This window comes from Trachemys scripta, unplaced genomic scaffold, assembly GCF_013100865.1.
Source record: "Trachemys scripta elegans isolate TJP31775 unplaced genomic scaffold, CAS_Tse_1.0 scaffold_30, whole genome shotgun sequence".
NCBI classification, from domain to species: Eukaryota; Metazoa; Chordata; order Testudines; family Emydidae; genus Trachemys; species Trachemys scripta.
Window position 1 is genome coordinate 315,619 of NW_023260516.1, and position 19,531 is coordinate 335,149.

A 19,531-nucleotide genomic window follows, 5' to 3' on the forward strand; every position below is an offset into this window, starting at 1 on the left:
GGGGGGGGGGTTCCCCAGCTGGGGGCGCTCTCATGGGCGGGGCAGGGTGACAGTCTGTAGGGGGGGTCCCAGCAGGGGGCGCTCTCACTGGGGGGAGGGTTTTCAGGACTGACAGTGAGGGGGGTTCCCCAGCAGGGGGCGCTCTTATGGGCAGGGCTGACAGTGGGGGGGGTTCCCCAGCAGGGGGCACTCTCCCCAGGGGTGACCCAGGCCTCCTCTCTCCCCAGACCCTGAGATCGTGGCTGGCCTTCAGGAGCACGTCCAGTCGTGGCTGCAGCTCCACTCGGGCCTGGAAGTCTCCTTCTGTGCCGACCGCGCCTGCCGGCACCTGCTCAGCCTAGAGGGGGGACACCAGGCCGATCCCGCCGTGGCCCCTGGGTCCCACTGACGCCCTCTGGCTGTTTGCAGTGTGGGCACCCCCGGTCCCTTCTCCCAGCTGCACTACAGCCACTCCGGAGGGAAGGGCAGGGACAGCACCGGAGGGGGCCCTCTATCGAGCATGCAACACCTTGGGGGGGGGGGGAAATTGGCCCCCCCCCCGTGCACACACTCTAAGCATGTTCCTGGTGCATTCTGGGAGTCCCGCCAACTCCCATGCTTGGCATGGCCCTGCCGTTACCCAGCTACTGCCAGGGCTGGATTGCTGGGTCATTAACCCCCTCTAGGCCGCCTGGTGCCCGAGGGGTTCTGTTGGCCACCATTCAAGAAGGATGCTGGGAAATTGGCAGGGGAGCGCCGGTCCATTGACACCAATGGATCAAAGCCCATTCAGCCCGGAGGGCTCTGGCCCTATTACAGCCCCCTCCCCAGCAAGGGATTTGGACCCTGGATCCCCCTTCTCTTTGGCGGCAAGAGAGTGCCCAAAGCCCACCCGGCCGAACCCTCCCTGTTGTGTGCCCGGACCCCAGCGCTGGCTGCCGGTGGCATGTGGATTCGCACCCGGCGCCTCTCTTGGAGCGAGCGTCTGCACTGCTGCGAGAGGAGCGGGATCGGCCCGCCCGAGCCAGCGGGGCTGCATGCAGAATTCAGGCCGTGATTTCAGACCTGCCGGCCGGGTGGCAGGGGCTGCTTCGCTCGGGCTCCTCCCGCGCTTTCCTCTGCTGCCGATTTTCACAGCGCCTGGCCTCGATTTGTGTGTGAGAAAGAGGCTTTCAGGCAGGAGTGGAAGAACGCTGGGCCTCCTCCCCGAACTGAAAGCACTTTAGTCGCCAGGGGTGGGGCTGCACGCAGCACACCTCCCACTGCCTCCCATGGAGCCAGGGCCAGTTCACGCCAGGGGGGCAGCTGGCCACGTTGACTCCTGACTAGTCAGGCTCTAAGCCAGCACCTTTCCCTAGAGCCTGCTCTAACCACTAGACCCCACTCCCCTGCCAGAGCCGGGGAGAGAACCCAGGAGTGCAGACTACTGACCTCCCCTGCTCTGAGCATTAGACCCCACTCCCCTGCCGGAGCCGGGGAGAGAACCCAGGAGTCCTGGCTCCTGCCCCCCCCGCTCTGAGCATTAGACCCCACTCCCCTCCCGGAGCGCAGGCTCCCACCCCCGGTGAGCGATGGTAAAATGTCTTAGCCTTAGAAGCCCAGCTTTATTCCCCAGCCTGAAAGCCTCTCTGTGGGGAAGGGAGTTTCTACTGTATTTGCAGTGCAATAAAGAGGTTTCTTGTTTGATCCCTGATCTTCACAGGGCATGCCAGCCTGGGGGCAAAGCCGCTGCCCCCCCCTCTCCCCCCGGCGCGTGGGTGATTTCCACCTCCATTGGGTGACCTAGAGAGTTGGTGTGGCCAGGGGAGCAGCCACATGGCCTGGCCCTACCCACAATCCCTTGCTCCTGGAGGGGATCAGTCACACAGGGGTGTTTGTGGCTCTGCCACAAATCGCTTGGCCCGGCTGTACCCACAATCCCTTGCTCCATGCATAAGTGCTATCAAAGTCACCAGGCGGATCAATAAGGTCACTTTTTTATTGTCCAAAGGTATAAATGATGGAGCCCAGGTGCGGGGCTGCGGCTGGCATGTGGCTGGACAGAAGCCGTGTACTGAGATGCTGCCAAAGGAAGGCTCCATGGGAGCCCGGAAATCCCCACCTTGGGGAAGAAGGGGTGTCCCTCCCCTAGGACCACCCCCCTGGTGCCTACCTCCTTTCTGTGGAGGGGAGGGTACCACACCTGTCACGAAGGGGTGGAGCCCACATTTGTAAGCCATGTTCTGGACCAGGACGGTGAGAGCAGATGCCCTGATGGGAGCGGGGGGGCCCTCAGTTCAGCACCAATGCCCTGGTGCCCAGCTCCACCCATCCAGACGCCCGAGTGGGAGCAGAATGAAACAGTGAGCCAGGGGTTGCAGCCGCGGGAAGCCGGCGCTGGCTTGATTTGAGACCAGGGTGTGTGCCCATGGGGGATCTGACACCAGGGCATGTGTCTGGTGGTGGTCTGAGACCAGGGCATCTCTGCCAGGCATGGGCAAGGGGTGTGAGCCACAGATTTGTATATATGGCACCCATATTTATAAGGCATGGCTAGGGGAACCCCATCCCCAGCATGTTCAGTGAGATGATTGGACAGTGTCACCCCAGCCGGGGGGGATCCCTTCCATGACCAGGGTTGTCCCACCCACAACGGGCTGCGGAGAGGGGAGCAGGGGTGGCCATGGGGCCTTATCATGGAGGCAGGAGGGAGCCCTTGCCATGGGCAGGAGGAGAGCAGGTGCCCATGCAAAGGGGGCCCTGACCCTGGGGGCCCTGGCATGGGCAAGGCGAAGAGAGCTGGGTGTGACCAGGACAGGCTCCCGGGCCCCAGCAGCATGTGACGGCTAGGCCGCCGTGGGGCAGGGGGAAGGGATCAGCCCCTGGGGGTGACTCCCCCTCCACTGGCATGGGCCATGGTCAGGAGCAGCCCCACTGTGACAGGGGTGGGGGTCACTCCCTCTTGCGGAGGTGGATGTACATGACGCCGCTGAGCAGCGCCAGGGGGAAGGCCAGCCAGGCCAGCACGAAGCAGTAGCCAAAGGAGCCGCCCGGCTGCCGGTCCAGGTGAAATTTGCCCACGTGGATGGTGTAGATCAAGGCGGCTGTGAACACCGAGATACCTGCACCGGGGGACGGGGGACAACAGAGAGAGGAGGGGTGAGGGGCAGCTTCAGGCCAGAGCAGCCAGGCGTCCGGGTTCCTAGCCCAGCCCCACTAACTGCTAGCCCCCACTCCCCTGCCAGAGCCAGGGATAGAACCCAGGAGTCCTGGCTCCCCGCTCACCCAACCCAACAACTAGCCCCCACTCCCTTCCCAGAGCTGGGGATAGAACCCAGGAGTCCTGGCACCCAGCCCTGCCCCCCCAACCCAATCACTAGCCCCCACTCCCCTCCCAGAGCCAAGGAGAAAAGTGGTGCTGTGATGCGGCCCTTCTGGGGCAGGGCACGGGGGCTGGTCACATGGCGCGGGGCTGGGCACTCACAGGCCAAGAGCTGGCAGACGCCGGTGGCATAGAAGAGCCCTCCGCGCTCCATGGTGTAGAGCTGGTACATGAAGAGGACGAAGGCAAAGCTGGAGAAGAGCATAGCCAGGACCATGAGGGCTTGGACGGCATGGAGCCACTCTGGGGACCGAAAAACAGCCACTGGTGAGACCACAGAGCCCTCCCCCGGCGCTGGAATGCAGCCCCTCTGGGGTGGGGCACGGGGGCTGGGTATACGGGGACATGGCCCCTCTGGGGTGGGGCGTAGGGGCTGGGTATACGGGACCCCTCCACCGGCGCTGGGATGTGTCCCTTCTAGGGTGGGGCGTGGGGGCTGGGTATATGGGGACATCGCCCGGCACTGGGACGCGGCCCCTCTGGGGTGGGGTGCGAGGGCTGGGTATACGGGACCCCTCCCCCAGCGCTGGGACGCGGCTCCTCTGGGGTGGGGCACAGGGGCTGGGTATATGGGGACCCCTCATCCAGCGGAGAGATGCGGCCCCTCTGGGGTGAGGCACAGGGGTTGGTTATCTGGGGACCCTTTGCCTGGCACAGAGATGCGGCCCTTCTGGGGTGTGGCGTGGCTGGCCCAGAATATCTGGGACTGCCCCATCCCATCATCACCCCGTGGCACTCCCCTACCATCCTCCTCATGCTCACCACCCCCTTCCCCCCATTTCCTGCTCCGGGACCCCCACTCACGGCTGTCAGCAACAGAGGTGCACATCCAGCTCTGGGTGTTGTTGTCGTACAGACAGTCGTACCACAGATTGACAGTCTCATCATCCGGCAGCACCCACCACGACTGCGGGGAGAAGGGGGATTAGCACAGGACCCTGAGATGCCCTCCCCTCCCCCAGCCTGGGGTCCAGAGGTTACAGCAGGAGCTCTGGAAACCAGGACTCCTGGGTTCTCTCCCTGGCTCTGGGGAGGGAGTGGGGGCTGGTGGTTAGAGCAGGGGAGCTGGGAGCCAGGACTCCTGGGTTCTCTCCCTGGCTCTGGGAGGGGAGTGGGGGCTGGTGGTTATAGCAGGGGAGCTGGGAGCCAGGACTCCTGGGTTCTCTCCCTGGCTCTGGGAGGGGAGTGGGGGCTGGTGGTTAGAGCAGGGGAGCTGGGAGCCAGGACTCCTGGGTTCTCTCCCTAGCTCTGGGAGGGGAGTGGGAGCTGGTGGTTAAAAGAGGGGAGCTGGGAGCCAGGACTCCTGGGTTCTCTGCCTGGTTTTGAGAGGGAATGGGGGCTGGTGGTTAGAGCAGAGGGGGCTGGAAGCCAGGACTCCTGGGTTCTCTCCCTGGCTCTGGGGAGGGAGTGGGGGCTGGTGGTTAGAGTAGGGGAGCTGGGAGCCAGGACTCCTGGGTCCTCTGTCTGGCATTGGGAGTGGGGGCGTCTCACCTTGTCCAGAGTGGCGACGAAGAGCAGCACGAGAATGAGGACGTGCAGGGCCGAGATGGCGAAGAGGAGGAAGCTCATGGCGAGTGCTGGGGGGGGGTCAGAGATAGGGGGTGTCAATGGGGAACCTGGCCATGCCCAAACACCTCCTGAGGCCTGGACAAGATCCTCACACCCCCTTCATCAGGACACCCACCAGGCCTTCCCCCCCCCCAAACCAGCCAGAAGCCAGCCCACACCCCTGTCCCCCCAGATTCCTGGCTACCCCCCAGTCCTTCCGCGCCCCACTTCCCAGTCTCCCGCTCGTCCCCACGCACTTCCCGGTTCCAATCCAAGGGGGAAGACTAACTCTGAGGCGGGAAGTTCCCAGCCCCCCTCCCACCCCGGCACCGTCCCGCCCCGAATCTCTGACTCCCCTCCCCTCCCCCATGTACACACACAAACATCCCTCTGTCCCAGCCTCCCCTAATGGGTTCCAGATGCTCCAGGATCATGTGAGCGCTGGGTGTGGGGCTGGATTTCCCCACAGCCACCGTAGGACATGCCCAGCCAGCATCCCACCCCCATCTGCACCACTGGACCCCACTCCCCTCCCAGAGCCAGGGAGAGAACCCAGGAGTCCTGGCTCCCAACCTCCCCATTTATCAGATGGCAGGGTGGGATACTGGGGTAGATGGGCCTGGAGGTCTGATCTGGTGGGCAGGAAGGGGGCGGGAAACTGGGGTAGATGGGCCCGGGGGTCTGATTCAGGGGGCAGAGAGGGGGCAGGATACCAGGGTAGATGTGCCTGAGGGTCTGATTCGGCAGGCAGGGAGGGGGTGGGATACCGGGGTAGATGGGCCCGGGGGTCTGTTCTGGGGGCAGGATACCAGGGTAGATGGGCCTGGGGGTCTGTTCTGGGGGCAGGGAGGGGGCAAGATACCAGGGTAGATGGGCCCGGGGGTCTGATCTGAGGGACACGGAGGGGGCAGAATACCAGGGTTCATGGGCCCGGGGGTCTAATCTGGGGGGCAGGGAGGGGCTGGGATACCAGGGCCCATCAATTTAGTACTGAATATTTCCTCCTACTCAGGAATTCCCAATTTGTTGCTGGCCTCTCAGCTGGGGCGTGTGGGAATCCCGCCCTCTCCCTGACTCCATCGGCCTCTGGGGTTGGATTCAGGCAAGCTCCCCCCACCCCATGTTTCTGTGCCGGTGGCTCTTTATACGGGGACCTCTTCCCCGACGCTGAGACGCAGCCTCTCTGGGGTGGGACGCGGGGGCTGGTTATATGGGGACCCCTCACCTGGCACTCAAATGCAGCTACTCTGCGGGTGGGGCGCGGCGGTTGGGTATACAGGGACCCCTCACCGGGCACTGAGATGCGGTCCCTCTGGGGTGGGGCACGGGTACTGGGTATACGGGGACCCCCCGCCGGTGAATTGAGGCAGGCCAAAATGAATCGGTTGTGACTGTGGCAGGGTTCACCCCCCAATTTGTGGGGGAAATAGGGGATATTTACAGAGCATAGACTCAGTATTACAGCTCATTTCAAACATGCTGCATCTGTGAGCACAACGCCCCATAGAGTCTGTGCTGACTGGGGAGAGCGACCCCTTCAGAGCCGCCAGCCCCACTCCCTGCAGCCCAGCGCGTCCTGCTGAGCCCCCCACCCCGCTCCCCAGCGCCCCCTTCTGAGCCGCCAGCCCCACTCCCTGCAGCCCAGCGCGCCCTGCTGAGCCCCCCACCCCGCTCCCCAGCGCCCCATTCTGAGCCACTAGCCTGACTCCCTGCAGCCCAGTGCGCCCTGCTGACCCCCCCACCCCGCTCCCCAGCGCCCCCTTCTGATCCGCCAGCCCCACTCCCTGCAGCCCAGCACCCCCTCCTGAGCCCCCAGCCGCATTCCCTGCTCCTCAGTGCCCCCTCCTGACCCCCAGCCCCCCCTGCTGAGCCCCCAGCCCCACTCCCTGCAGCACGGCACCCACACAGGGGCACTGTGGGGCACTCTGAGTCACAGTAACCCCCTCAAAGGCAGTCCCAGCCCTGCCCGGCGGCACTGGTGACCGGCCTGGCTCCCAGCCCGGGGCCATTCAGCCACAAGTTAGTATTTTCTGTTCTAAATCAAGACACCATTGAAGAGACACAAACAACTTGACCATTGATTGCAGTGGTGCTGGCCTGGGTGTGACTGGCTGCCTCACTGAACGGGCACAGGGCCTCTCCCCTCTAGGGGGCGCCGGGTCCCACCTGGCCCCAGGGCAGGGACTGGCTGGCTCAGGGGGGCAGGGAATGGGACATGGGGCCTCTCCCCTCTAGGGGGCACCAGCTCCCACCTGGCCCCAGGGCAGGGACTGGCTGGCTGAGGGGGGCAGGGAATGGGGCAGGGGCCTTTCCCCTCTAGGGGGCGCCAGCTCCCACCTGGCCCCAGGGCAGGGACTGGCTGGCTCAGGGGGGCAGGGAATGGGGCATGGGGCCTCTCCCCTCTAGGGGGAGTTGGGTCCCACCTGGTCCTGGGCAGGGACTGGCTGGTTCAGGGGGTGGGGAATGGGGCACAGGGCCTCTCCCCTCTAGGGGGCACCGACTCCCCCCTGGCCCCAGGGAAGGGACTGGCTGGTTATGGGGAGCAGGGAATGGGACACGCGGCCTTTCCTCTCCAGGGGGTGCCGGCTTCTACCCTATTGTGGGTGTCTGTTGGTCTCAGCCCAGCTTCTAGTGGGATGGGGGTCCACAGACACCAACTGGAGCAGAGCCCAAGGGCTGGATGGATCCGGAGACAGAGCCCTCCTCTGGGGCTGTGTGCGCTCAGGCAGGGTTGGGTGTACCTGGGGGGGCACTGCGTGTTCTGGGGTGGTTGGGTGGGGTGGGGAGGCAGTGTGTGTGCTGGGGGAGTTGGGTATATCTGTGGGGAGCGCTGCGTGTTCTGGGGTGGTTGGGTGGGGTGGGGAGGCACTGCGTGTTCTGGGAGGGTATATCTGGGGAGGCGCTGTGTGTGCTGGGGAGGGTTGGGTATATCTGGGGGGGTGCTGCATGTTCTGGGGTGGTTGGGTGGGGTGGGGAGGCACTGCGTGTTCTGGGAGGGTATATCTGGGGAGGCGCTGTGTGTGCTGGGGAGGGTTGGGTATACCTGGGGGAGTGCTGGGGGGGTTGGGTGGGGTGGGGGGTGCTGTGTGCTGGGGAGGGTTGGGTATATCTGGGGGGGGCGCTGCGTGTTCTGGGGTGGTTGGGTGGGGTGGGGAAGCACTGTGTGTGCTCAGGAGGGTTTGGATGTACCTGGGAGGGGTACTGCGGGTGCTGGGGGGGTTGGGTGGGGTGGCACTGTGTGTGCTGTGGGGGTATATCGGGGGGGCGCTGCATGTTCTGGGGTCGTTGGGTGGGGTGGGGAGGCACTGTGTGTGCTGGGGGGGTTGGGTATACCTGGGGGGGCACTGCGGGTGCTGGGGGGGTTGGGTGGGGTGGGGGGCGCTGTGTGTGTTGCGGGAGGGGCTCTAGCTGTTTGTGGAGGGGCAGGGATGCTGTGGGTGGGAGGGGATACCAGGGGCCGCATAGTGCACGGGGCAAGGAGTTCAGGGGTTGTTTCTTCCCCTCTAAACCAAGAGCATGGAAGGGGGGGGGCAGTCAGCGCTCTGGGATCCTCCCCCCGCCCCCCCTCCCCACACAGCAGCCAGCGCAGAACTTCTACACTCCGCAAAGGAAATGTCCACATCGAGATCAATCCAGTAAGACAGACAGACAGAGACATCTCCCCTCCAGCAGGGAGTTAACGGGGCAGGGGGCAGATCCCCCCCCAGGACAGAGTGAAAGGGGGCAGGTCCCCCAGCAGGGAGTTAGGCGGGGCTGGTCCCTCAGCAGGGAGTTAAGGGGAGCAGGTCCCCCCAGGACAGAGTGAATGGGGGCAGGTCCCCAAGCAGGGAGTTAGGCGGGGCTGGTCCCTCAGCAGGGAGTTTAGGGAGGCAGGTCCCCCCAGGACAGAGGGAAAGGGGGCTGGTCCCCCAGCAGGGAGTTTAGGGAGGCAGGTCCCCCCAGGACAGAGGGAAAGGGGGCTGGTCCCCCAGCAGGGAGTTTAGGGAGGCAGGTCCCCCCAGGACAGAGGGAAAGGGGGCTGGTCCCCCAGCAGGGAGTTTAGGGAGGCAGGTCCCCCCAGGACAGAGGGAAAGGGGGCTGGTCCCCCAGCAGGGAGTTTAGGGAGGCAGGTCCCCCCAGGACAGAGGGAAAGGGGGCTGGTCCCCCAGCAGGGAGTTAGGCGGGGCAGATCCCGCAGAAGGGAGTTTAGGGGGGCAGGGGGCAGATCCCCCGCGCGGGAGGGGGTGGGGGATACCTGGCGCTGCAGACGGGCTGGGGGGGTCTCTCCTCTTTCGCGCCGGCTGTCTCTAATCCTCTCTCTCTGCCCGTCTGAATCGTCCCCCCCTTCTCCAGCCCTACCCCTGGCAGCCGCCCCAGCAGGGAGGGGCCGGACGGGGCTGGCGTGTGTCTGGCGAAGTACAGCCCCCTAGATTTCCCCTCCCCCCCGGGGGGGGCATCCCCGAACGCAGGGAAACCTCAGAGCTTTCCCCCCCCCTAAACGTGCTAACCCCCCAGAACAATGCCCAGAACCCCCCCCCCCACACACACACAGACACACACACAGACTCAGACTTTGCTGCCCGCCAAAAATCATTCCTCCCAAAATTCCCCCCACCAGGTAACGTGGGGAAGCAAACTGCAGGAGTTTGTGCCCCGTCATAAAAGACCCCCCCCAACATTTGAACAGAACCTCGTAAATTTCACAGTCCCCACCACGGCGGGGGGGGGGGCTAGGGGCCACCCCCCCCCCCCCCCCCGAGCCAGCCAGGGACCCCAATCCTGGACAGCAAAGAGGTCAGGTTAATGGGGTCTGTGGAGTGGACCCCACTTGTAAAGGGTTAATAGGATTCCCCCTCCCGTGGGCAACTGGGGCTTTCACTTCCCCACTGAGGTTTGCCCAAAATAAGGAGCCGGTGCTGGGGAACCAGGAATAGAAATAAACAGCTTTTTATCTTGGGAAGTGGTTAAAACGCGCGGATGGGGGGCTGGAAGCCAGGACTCCTGGGTTCTATCCCCAGCTCTGTGCAGGCAGTGGGGGTCTAGTGGTTAGAGCAGGGGGGCTGGGAGCCAGGACTCCTGGGTTCTAGCCCAACTCTGGGAGGGGAACGGGGTCTAGAACCCAGCAGGAGGCAAATGCCCGTGGATGCAGCTGCACCCCCGCCCCCCGCCTGGCTGTTGTGGGGGCCCCCGGTGGAGACCCCAGGTAGCCCAAGCTGAGAGCCCAAAGGGACGGAGATCGGGCAATAGGAAAGCAGACCTAGGTATCATCATCTCCCCACCCAACATCCTGTCCCCTGCCCAATCAGGCACATGGTGCCCTGGCAACAGTCACCGCAAGCAGAATGGCAACCGCTGTGATGGGACAAACACAGATGGGTGGGTGGAGTGTTGGGGTTTGGTGGTTTCCTGTGCTGGGGTGTCGCGTGGTGTGTGTGTGGGGGTGACCAGAGGCCCATGAGTCACGCAGCCCCCAGCAGCCCCACCCTCTCCTGGCTGTATTCATGCAGCTGTACCAGGACCCTGCCCATGCACCTGCCTCCCCAGCTGTGCACCCCACTCCCCAATGCACCCAGCTGTGCACCCCACTCTCCAATGCACTCGGCAACCCAGCTGTGCATCCCCCCGCCATGCATCCAGATCCCCCAGCTGCGCACCCTACTCCCCAATGCACCCAGCTGTGCATCCCCCCCGCCATGCATCCAGATCACCCAGCTGTGCACCCCACTCCCCAATGCACCCAGCACTCCAGCTGTGCACCCCACTCCCCAATGCACTCGGCAACCCAGCTGTGCATCCCCCGCCCCATACACCGGGCTCCCCCAGCTATTCACGTGCCACAATGCGCCCAGCCCCCGAGCTGTGCACTTGCTTCCCTATGCCCCTGGCCTCCTACCCGTGCACCCTGCTTCCCAATGCACCCCCCCCCCCAGCTGTGCACATGCCCCAATGCACCCGCCCCCCCAGCTGTGCACGTGCCCCAATGCTCCCAGGCCCAGCCCTCCATCCACTTCCCAGTCTCAGCACACAACTCGCATCCCGACTCCCGCCACAGAAAAGGGAAGGAGGAACCGCGCATGCGCGGGGCGCCCGCTGGAGGACGGGGGCAGCCGAAAGGGGCGGGGTTTGCGCACTGGGCGAGGCCTCGGTGGAGGGTGGGGGAAGGAAGAAGGGAGCTGTTGGGATAGCGCATGCGCAATGTCGGCCTGGCCCTGCTCAGAGTGGTGATTCAGGAGCCTGGGGGAGGGAGTGGCGCCAGGCTCCGCCCCCTGGCTTAGCCCCGCCCCCTGGCCTGGCCTCCTGGTGAGACCCCATCACCCCCCCAGGGCAGGATATGGGGCCTTGATGTAACCTGACAGTAGGCTGACCAGATAGCAAGTGTCAAAAATCTGGACAGGAAGTGGGGGGTAATAGGTACCTATGTGAGAAAAAGACCCCAAAATCGGGACTGTCCCTATAAAATCGGGACATCTGGTCACCCTACCTGACAGGGCCTTGGTGTGAGCTGCCGGGGCCTTGGCGTGACGTGGCTTTGGCGTGACTGGGCCTTGGTGTGAGCTGCCGGGGCCTTGTCATGACCAGCCGGGGCCTTGGCGTGATGGGGCCTTGGTGTGAGCTGCCGGGGACTTGGCGTGACCTGACGTGGCCTTGGCATGACTGGGCCTTGGCGTGACCTGACGTGGCCTTGGCGTGACTGGGCCTTGGTGTGACAGGACCTTAGTGTGACGGGGTCTTGGTGTGACTGGACAGGGTCTTGGCATGACAGTGCCTTGACGAGAAGGGGTCACTGGGGCCTTGGCATGACCTGCTGGGACCTTGGTATGATTGGACGGGACCTTGGTGTGACTGGACGGCGCCTTGGCGTGATGGCATGATCTGCCGGGTCCTTGGTGTGACAGGTCTTTGGAGTGATGTGGCCTCGGTGTGACCTGTCAGGACTGTGGTGTAGTGGGGCCATGGTGTGACTTGATGGGGCCTTGGCATGACGGGGCCTTGGCTTGCCATGGCCTGCTGTAGCTGGGGTGTGGTGGGAGTTTCTGGGGCCATGGTGAGATGGGACAGTGTCTTGGTGTGACCTGATGTGTCTTTGGGGTAGGGCCTTGGCATGACATGATGGTATGTTGGCATGACAGGAGGGGGCGGACACGGGACAGAGTCTTAGCGCGACCTGAGGGCACCCAGGTGAAATGAAACAACTCCGAGCAGCAGTGGCGCCCCCCTGTGGTTGTGACAGAGCAGCCATCCCATCCGGACACAGAGCCGCTGGGGAAGGGGGCAGTGTCACGTGTCCTCCCTCACCCTGTAGCCTCCAGCTCCACAGCCCCTCGGCTTCTCCCCCACATCCTGGCATCCCGCACCCCAGCAGGACCCCACCCCAACCTGCCATCCCCGGTTCAGGCACCTAGGGGCTCCCTGGCTCAGAAATAAATGCCTCCCTGTTAACCCAGCCATCGCACCCCCTCTAACCACTAGGCCCCACTCCCCTCCCAGAGCCGGGATAGAACCCAGGAGTCCTGGCTCCCAGTCCCCTGCAGTGTAGACATTCTGCATGGCTGGGGGCGGGAGGGATGGAGGTGTGTTTGTGATTGGGGTGCGGTGGGGAGAGGGGATGGGTGTGGGGTGGAGTGGGGGAAAGGGAGGTGTGGGGTTGGTGGGGGGAATAAAGGGGATTTTCCAGCCTGGCTCTCCTGTTCCCCCTAATCTGACATGTTCCCCTTTTCTCCCACCCCCAGGGCTCCGTCCTCTCCCCCCATTGGCTGAGGTATTTCTGCTTCCTGGAGACGGTTGCTAACAACTCGGGTGGTGCGGGTGTGGGGGGCGGCGATGCTGGCAGGCGAGGAGAGGCCAGGCGTGATCCCCGCACCTCCCTGTGCCTGGCACGGGCTGGGCTCCCCGCGAGCCCACTGACCATCCCCCCCTGACTGGCTGCCGGAGAGTGAGGTAAATCCCAGCACCCAGGGGTGGGGGGTACTGGGGCTAGGAAGGAAATCGGATCCCAGATCTCCCCCCCACCCTAAACCTTCCCTCCAAACTCTCCCCTGAGCCTCCAAACCTTGTACCCAACTCACCACTGACCCCCCAGAACCTTCCCCCAACTCACCACCGACCCCTGAACTTTCCCCCTAAACTCTCCCTGAGCCCCCAAACCTTCCCCCCAAACTCACCCCGATCCCTGAACCTTCCCCCCAAATTCACCACCGACCCCCTGACCCCCCCCAATTCCCACTTACCACCTGAACCTTCCCCCCAAACTCTCCCCTGAGCCTCCAAATCTTCCCCCCAAACTTACCCCGACCCCTGAACTTTCCCCCAAGCCCCCGGAACCTTCCCCCTAACTCACCCCAACCCCCTGAACCTTCCCCCCCAAATCACCACTGACCCCCTGAACCCAAGGTGGGAGGGATAGCTCAGTGGTTTGAGCATTGGCCTGCTAAACCCAGGGTTGTGAGTTCAATCCTTGAGGGGGCCACTTAGGGATCTGGGGCAAAATCAGTACTTGGTCCTGCTAGTGAAGGCAGGGAGCTGGACTTGATGACATTTCAGGGTCCCTTCCAGTTCTATGAGATAGGTATATCTCCATATATTTATTATAACCCACCCAAATTCCCACTTACCCCCTGACCCTTCCCCCTCAAATTCACCTCTGACCCCTGAATCTTTCCTCCACTCCCCCCGATTCTCCAAACCTTCCCCCAAACTCACCCTGACCACCTAAACCTGCCCCCAGCCACAGAACCACCTGATCCTTTGCTCCCAAATGACCCCCCTCCAAACTCCACAGCTCCCTGAACCTTCCCCCCCAATCCCATTCCACCCTCCAACTCCTTAAACCCTCCTAGCCCCTATGCACCAACCCCACGCCTTCCCCAGCCCCTCCAAAGCACGAGGTGGGGGATGGGGGCAGCGTTAGCCTCGGCTTGTGATGCCCCACCCCAGAATCAGCCACATGCCTGACAGTGCGAGGCCTGCCCCAGAGCCTCAGGAGGTTGCCCCCTCTCCTGATGCCCCAGTGCTGGGCTGGGCACCCCCGTCGTGCCCCCAGTGTCCAGCCACGCCCCCTGCACCCCTGTCTCTCTTTGGGCCATGGGAGCCAGGGTCCAGTGAAAAGCCCTCTCTCTCTCTCTCTCCCCACTCTCTTTCTTGGCCACCTGTCAGCAAAGAGGAGGAGGAGAAGATGCCACTGCACCGATCCGCCTCGAGTACCCGCTCGGAGGGCAGCGACCTGGACCTGGAGGGCATCGGTAATGGCTCTGCCCCAGGGAATTGTGGGAAGTCTAGGGATTGGTGTCTCCTGGTTGCCACCAGACAGAATGGGAGCTACCCCGCTGCCTCCAGCGTGGACCTGCCGCTGGTGCCCTCTGCGTGGCTCTGCCCCCTGTGCTCTGCACTCCCAGTGCCCATGTGTGGCCCCGCCCCCGTGCGCTGTCCCCCCAGTGACTCCACACGGCCCCATCTCCGTGCTCTACCCCCGGTACCCATCACATGACCTTCCTGCCCCCCCCCCCCCCCCCCTGCCTGGTCCCACCCTCTGTGCTCTGCCTCCCTGATGCCCCCCTGTGCGGCCTTGTCCCCTGTGCTCTGGCTCCAGTGCCCCCCAGCATGGTCCCGCCCCTTTATCTAGCCCCCTGGGTGCCCCCCCTCACAGCCTGTTGTCCCAGTGCCACATGGGACTCCCTACTCGTGACCCCACCACTCTAGTGCCCTCCCTGTTTTCTCTCCCTGCCCCACATCTCTGTCCTATCCCTGCCCCATGCCCTCGGTCCCAGGAGCTGGCAGTAACAATACCTCGGCCCTCCCAGCACTACCCCATCAGCCCAGCCAGGGTGAGGGGTTCCCCCCCCTGCCAGGCCGCCCTGGGGATGAGCCATCCCAGCAGCCAGAGGCTGTGGGGAAGGCATCTGGGAGGGGGGCAGCAGGGCTGGTGGCCAGAGGACCAATCCTGCCTCTGGGGATGGGGGCAGCACCCCACTTAGCCAGATTGCTGAACTTAACAGACTTTGGATTGACCCCAGGGGGCTGAGATCAGAACCTGGCTTTGTCCCCATTGCAAATAGGAGTGACTCTGGATTGGCCCCTGAGGCGGGGGCTGAGATGAAAACCTGGTCCTGCCCTCTGCCTTTAGCCCCTCCGATCCCCTGATATCCCACCCCCAACTCTGTCCCAGTCCGGAGCATTGTCCTGTGGCTGGGATGACACCAACGCTTCACCCCAAAATGTGGGACCTTGGAATGAGGAAGTGGGACCTTGGTATGATAAGGGGTCTTGGCGTGATGGGATGGGGTATTGACGTGACAGGGTGAGGCCATGGCAGACCTTGGCATGACATGATGGGGCCTTGGCATGATGGGGCATGGCCTTGGCGTGACGTCACGGGGCCTTGGTGTGACAAGACAGAGAATCTTGTCCTCAGATGACAAAGGCCTCAGACTCGTCTGCTGCCTTCTCTAACGATTCCCTTCCCCCCTTTTCTGACCCCCCCCNGCGGATCTGTGCGAGGGAGGGACCGAGAGGAAGTGACATGGCTCCTACTGGAGCCGTTAACTGCCTTCACCATCTCCATCTCCATCACCCCCGCTGTCAGTGTCTAATTAACTTGATTGAGTGATTGGTTCTCCCAGCCCCTCCTCTCCTCAGAGGTGGGGAAACTAAGGCAGGCAGAGGGGCAGGAGTGGTGAAAAGGGTGCACAGTGTGTCAGGGGTAGAACCCAGGAGTTCTGGCTCCCAGCCCCCCCGCCCCACTCTAACCACTAGATCATCCTCCCCTACCATCAGGCTGGGCCCACTGCTCCGCTGTGGAGGGACCCCAGGACTGGGGTATGGGAACAGGTCTCCCTCCAAGTATCCGGCTCTCAGCTCCTCCCTGCCCCCCCTTCATAAACCATATGTCCCCCCCCAGTTCAATCTGAAGGTTCCTGGCCTGCCCCAGGGGCTGAAACCCTTTCACCCCCGCATCCAAGCAAGCAGGGAGAGTGGGGGGGGGGGGCAGTGGGTGGAAGCTAGGTGGGGAGGGAGCAGGGCAGCATTGGGTGGCAATGGGGAGCAGTGGGACATATTGGGGAGCAGCCGTCTGACCGCTTGGTTCGGGGGGAGGGGACCTATGTGTATTTCCCCCCCACTTCCCTGCTCCATGACAAGATATTTCTAGGCCTGGCTGAGCAGTTCCAGCTGTTGGAGTTGGGGGGAGGGGGCCCTGGCTCCCAGGACCTGGGGGGGGGAGCGCTGGCTCCCAGGACTGGGGCAGGGCCGGAGCGGGGGCCTTGGCTCCCAGGACCTGGGTGGGGCTGGAGGGGGGGCGCTGGCTCCTAGGATCCAGACAGGGCCGGAGGGTGGGGGGTGCTGCCCTCAGGACACTGGGTGGGTCCGGGGGGGGGCCACTGGCCCCCAGGACGGTCGGGGGGGGATCTTTCCCCCTGTGAATTTGCCCTATGCCTGGCAGTGCCCCCGGGGTGGCTTGGACCCATCCCCCACTCTGCCACGCAGCCTTGGGGGGCCCCCATCATGCTCCCATCTTTCTGTCCCAGCCCAGAGCCCTCCGTCACTCCTTCGTTCGGCCGCTCTCTCCTTCCCTCTCTTCCTCCATCTCCCTTTCTCCTCCCCACTCAATTCATGCTACAGAGATGCACATTCCCACCTCCCCGTGCTCTCACCACTAGCCCCCACTCCCCTCCCAGAGCTGGGGAGAGAACCCAGGAGTCCTGGCTCCCAGCCCCCTTTCCCCAAGCTTTTCAGCCTGGCGCTATCCACAGGGCATTGGGGTCATGAACCCCAAGGTCAGCTCAGCCGGGCCCTGCCGGTGACTGGGGATGGGGTGTCTACCTCGGACCAGAGGCACTGAAACAGCCCCCTTAGAAAGAGAGAGAGAGAGAATGTGTGTGTCCGTCCGTCCGTCCATCCATCCCGGCTGCCCCCTGCTGGAGTGGATAGAGATTGCCCAGTTTTGTGCATATGCCGGATTCCTGTACCGTGCCCTGACTCTCCTCCCCCATCTCCTCCTCCCCAGGTGACCCCGCCATGCCGATCCAGCGCGTCAAGTCCGTGGGCAACACACAGGCCCTGACCTCGCAAGTGGGCATTGTCCGCCTGCTGGAGGCGCTTTTCGCCTGCGTCACCTTCAGCCTGGTGGTGCACCAGGGGGGCTGGAATGACCGTAACGGTGACTGGTGCATGTTCTGCTGGTGCTTCTGCTTTGCCATGACGCTGCTGGTGCTGCTGGTGGAGTTCGTCGGGCTCCAGCACCGCATACCCGTCTCCTGGAAGAACTTCCCCATCACCTTCGCCATGTACGCCACCCTCATGTGCCTCTCGGCCTCCGTCATCTACCCGGTCACCCACATCCAGCACAACGCCGCCTATGGCAAAACCAAGGACTACCGCATCGCTGCCACCGTCTTCTCCTGCCTCACCTGCCTGGCCTACTCGGTGGAGGTGACCATGACCCGGGCCAAGCCGGGTGAGGTGACAGGCTACATGGCCTCCGTGCCCGGGCTGCTGAAGGTGGTAGAGACCTTCGTGGCCTGCATCATCTTCGTCTTCATCAGCGAGCCGGTCTCCTACGACCAACACGAGGGGCTGAAGTGGTGTCTGGCCGTCTACTGCATCTGTTTCATCCTCTCGCTGGTGGTCATTGTGCTGTGCATCGGGGAGTGCACCGGCTGGCTGCCCTGTGCCTTCAATAAGTTCCTAAGTGGCTACACGCTGCTGGCTGTGCTCATGTACGCCACGGCCACCGTCATTTGGCCCATCTACAAGTTCGACAAGAATCAGGGTGGCCGGCCGAACCGGCCCCCCGGGTGCAGCAGCAACAGAAGCTTCTGCGACTGGGATAAGTTGGTGGCCGTCGCCGTGCTGACGGCCATCAACCTGCTGGTCTACCTGGCCGACCTGGTGTACTCCGCCCGGCTCATCTTCATCCAGGCCTAGCCGCGCCGGGGGCTGCTGGGCCGGCTGAGGGCTGGGGATAAGGGCTGGTCTCCCACCGGGTTCTCCGGATCTCATCTGTCTGTCTTGTCCTCTCATTCATTTATTTATTCATTCTTTTCTTTTCTTTCCTTATTCTTGCATCCTTTTTCTCTCTCGTTTATTGTCTTTCTTTCTTATAATTATTCATTCTTTTTCTATTTCATTTACTGTCTTTATCTTTCAGGTATTCTTTTCCTTTATCCCTCTCTTTGTCTTTCTTATTTATTCTTTGCTCTCTTGCGTTTCTTTCATTTCCTCTCATTCATTCATTTATTCGTTTCCTTTTTTTCCTGTCATGTATTTATTCATTTATTTTCTTTCTCTCTCTTTTGATCATTCTCATTTATTCCTTCTTTTCTTGGAGCTCTCTCTCACTTTCTTTTCTTTCACTTGGTCTTTTGTTCTTTTTCTCTCATTTTCTCGCTTTCATTCTTTTTCCTTCTCTTTCCCCGCCCCTCCCCAGCACTCCCCGTCCAGGCGTACCCACTCCCTTGTAATAACAATGTTATCCTTTTTGCCTTAGCCCGGCCTTCTAAGAAGCCCGTTGCCTCCCCTCCACGGTGGCTGGGGGTGGGAGTGGGGGAGGAATCATGGTTGACCACGGGCCATTCTGTTACTTTTCTCCAGCGCGAGCTGTGGCGGACGAAAAATTGGTGGCCTGACAGGCAGGGCCCAGTGAGCACTGGGGCCTTTTAACCCAACGCCTCCAATCCCAGCAGAAGTGGAGGGAGGAACAAGAGGGAGGGTGGGAAAGAGGTGACAACTCCCCTTTAATGGAAATATTTGTCTGGTGGTTAAAAATGCTTGCCTGCCGGAGTCTTAAAGGTAATGGGTGCACTCTGGCGCCTTCCTAAGAAAAAGCCTCTAGTGGTTAAACGGCATGCAGCCTTTAATGAAAATATTTGTCTGGCGGTCAAAAACCCTTGCCTGTTGGAGCCTTAAAGGTAAATCACAGAATCAGCCCTCTAGCTGGATATTTAAAAACACAAAAAAAAAAAAAAAACAAACCCCCCCCCCAAACCCCCATTTGCTTGGTTCTTGAATATTTATCCAGGGGTTTTAAATAGTCCTGGCGGCCATTATCTTAAAGGTGATGTCGCCGGACCCGTGCCTCACCGTGCTAGAATGTAGCTAGCTGCTTACATCTGTCCAGTCTCTCTTTTTGTATCATTCATCTGGTTTTTTTATACATCTATTTTTTACACTGGTATAAACGCAGACAAAAGGTATTATGGTCCTCGTTGCAAGTGTTTGTGTCACGATTGACGTAACAAATTACAGGGGGTGGGTTATATATGTATAAATATATAGAGAGAAAACAATAAATGACTGAAAGGTACTTTCTGTGTTTGTCTGTCGTCTCTCCTGTTTAGAGCTTTGCCGATAAGGATAAGCCAGGGCAGGAAGTTGAACACGGAAAAATGGCTCAGGGAGGGCAGAGAATGGGGTATGGGGGCCTTTCTCCTTTAGGGGGCGCTGACTCCCATCCGGCCCCAGGGCAGGGACTGGCTGGCTCAGGGGGGCAGGGAATGGGGCGTGGGGCCTTTCCCCTCTAGGGGGCGCCAGCTCCCATCCGGCTCCAGGGCAGGGAATGGGGTGTGGGGCCTTTCCCCTATAGGGGGACGCTGGCTCCCATCCGGCTCCAGGGCAGGGACTGGCTGGCTCAGGGGGGCAGGGAATGGGACCTTTCCCCTCCAGGGAGAGCTG

At 62.2% G+C, this 19,531-nt stretch overlaps 3 protein-coding genes across 5 annotated transcripts in view; 2 read left to right on the top strand and 1 right to left on the bottom strand.

Moving 5' to 3' along the window:
- TMEM143 (transmembrane protein 143) overlaps positions 1-1,665 on the top strand; it is a 9,527-nt gene extending 7,862 nt beyond the window's left edge. For both annotated transcript variants that reach the window (XM_034757717.1, XM_034757716.1), the window contains one exon: positions 228-1,665. In XM_034757717.1, the coding sequence (XP_034613608.1) occupies positions 228-388 (161 nt within the window). In that variant the 3' untranslated portion in view covers positions 389-1,665. The remainder of the gene's footprint in view (positions 1-227) is intronic.
- A 278-nt stretch (positions 1,666-1,943) lies between these two features.
- Positions 1,944-9,278, bottom strand: EMP3 (epithelial membrane protein 3). 2 transcript variants are annotated; one of them, XM_034757720.1, is made up of 5 exons: positions 9,123-9,278; positions 4,832-4,917; positions 4,145-4,247; positions 3,443-3,583; positions 1,944-3,080 (listed from the first exon to the last, which is right to left on the bottom strand). In XM_034757720.1, exons 2-5 carry the CDS (start codon positions 4,907-4,909, stop codon positions 2,911-2,913), a joined length of 492 nt encoding a protein of 163 aa, XP_034613611.1. In that variant the 5' UTR covers positions 4,910-4,917; positions 9,123-9,278; the 3' UTR covers positions 1,944-2,910. The 2 variants fall into 2 exon arrangements, with proteins under 2 accessions (XP_034613611.1, XP_034613612.1); XM_034757721.1 differs by lacking the exon at positions 9,123-9,278 and adding an exon at positions 5,146-5,219.
- Positions 9,279-16,835: 7,557 nt separating this feature from the next.
- On the top strand, positions 16,836-19,163 carry MYADM (myeloid associated differentiation marker). The gene has a single exon (XM_034757723.1). It carries the CDS (start codon positions 16,877-16,879, stop codon positions 17,783-17,785), a length of 909 nt encoding a protein of 302 aa, XP_034613614.1. The 5' UTR covers positions 16,836-16,876; the 3' UTR covers positions 17,786-19,163.
- The last annotated feature ends 368 nt before the right edge of the window (positions 19,164-19,531 follow it).

What these genes read in the sequence shown, in the direction of transcription:
- EMP3 (XM_034757720.1), bottom strand. Translation starts at nt 4,909, where the DNA reads ATGAGCTTCCTCCTCTTCGCCATCTCGGCCCTGCACGTCCTCATTCTC. An exon ending in TCGTCGCCACTCTGGACAAG is followed by an intron (nt 4,248 to 4,831) that starts GTGAGACGCCCC and finishes TTCTCCCCGCAG; the next exon opens with TCGTGGTGGGTGCTGCCGGA. An exon ending in CACCTCTGTTGCTGACAGCC is followed by an intron (nt 3,584 to 4,144) that starts GTGAGTGGGGGT and finishes TTCGGTCCCCAG; the next exon opens with AGTGGCTCCATGCCGTCCAA.
- MYADM (XM_034757723.1), top strand. Translation starts at nt 16,877, where the DNA reads ATGCCGATCCAGCGCGTCAAGTCCGTGGGCAACACACAGGCCCTGACC.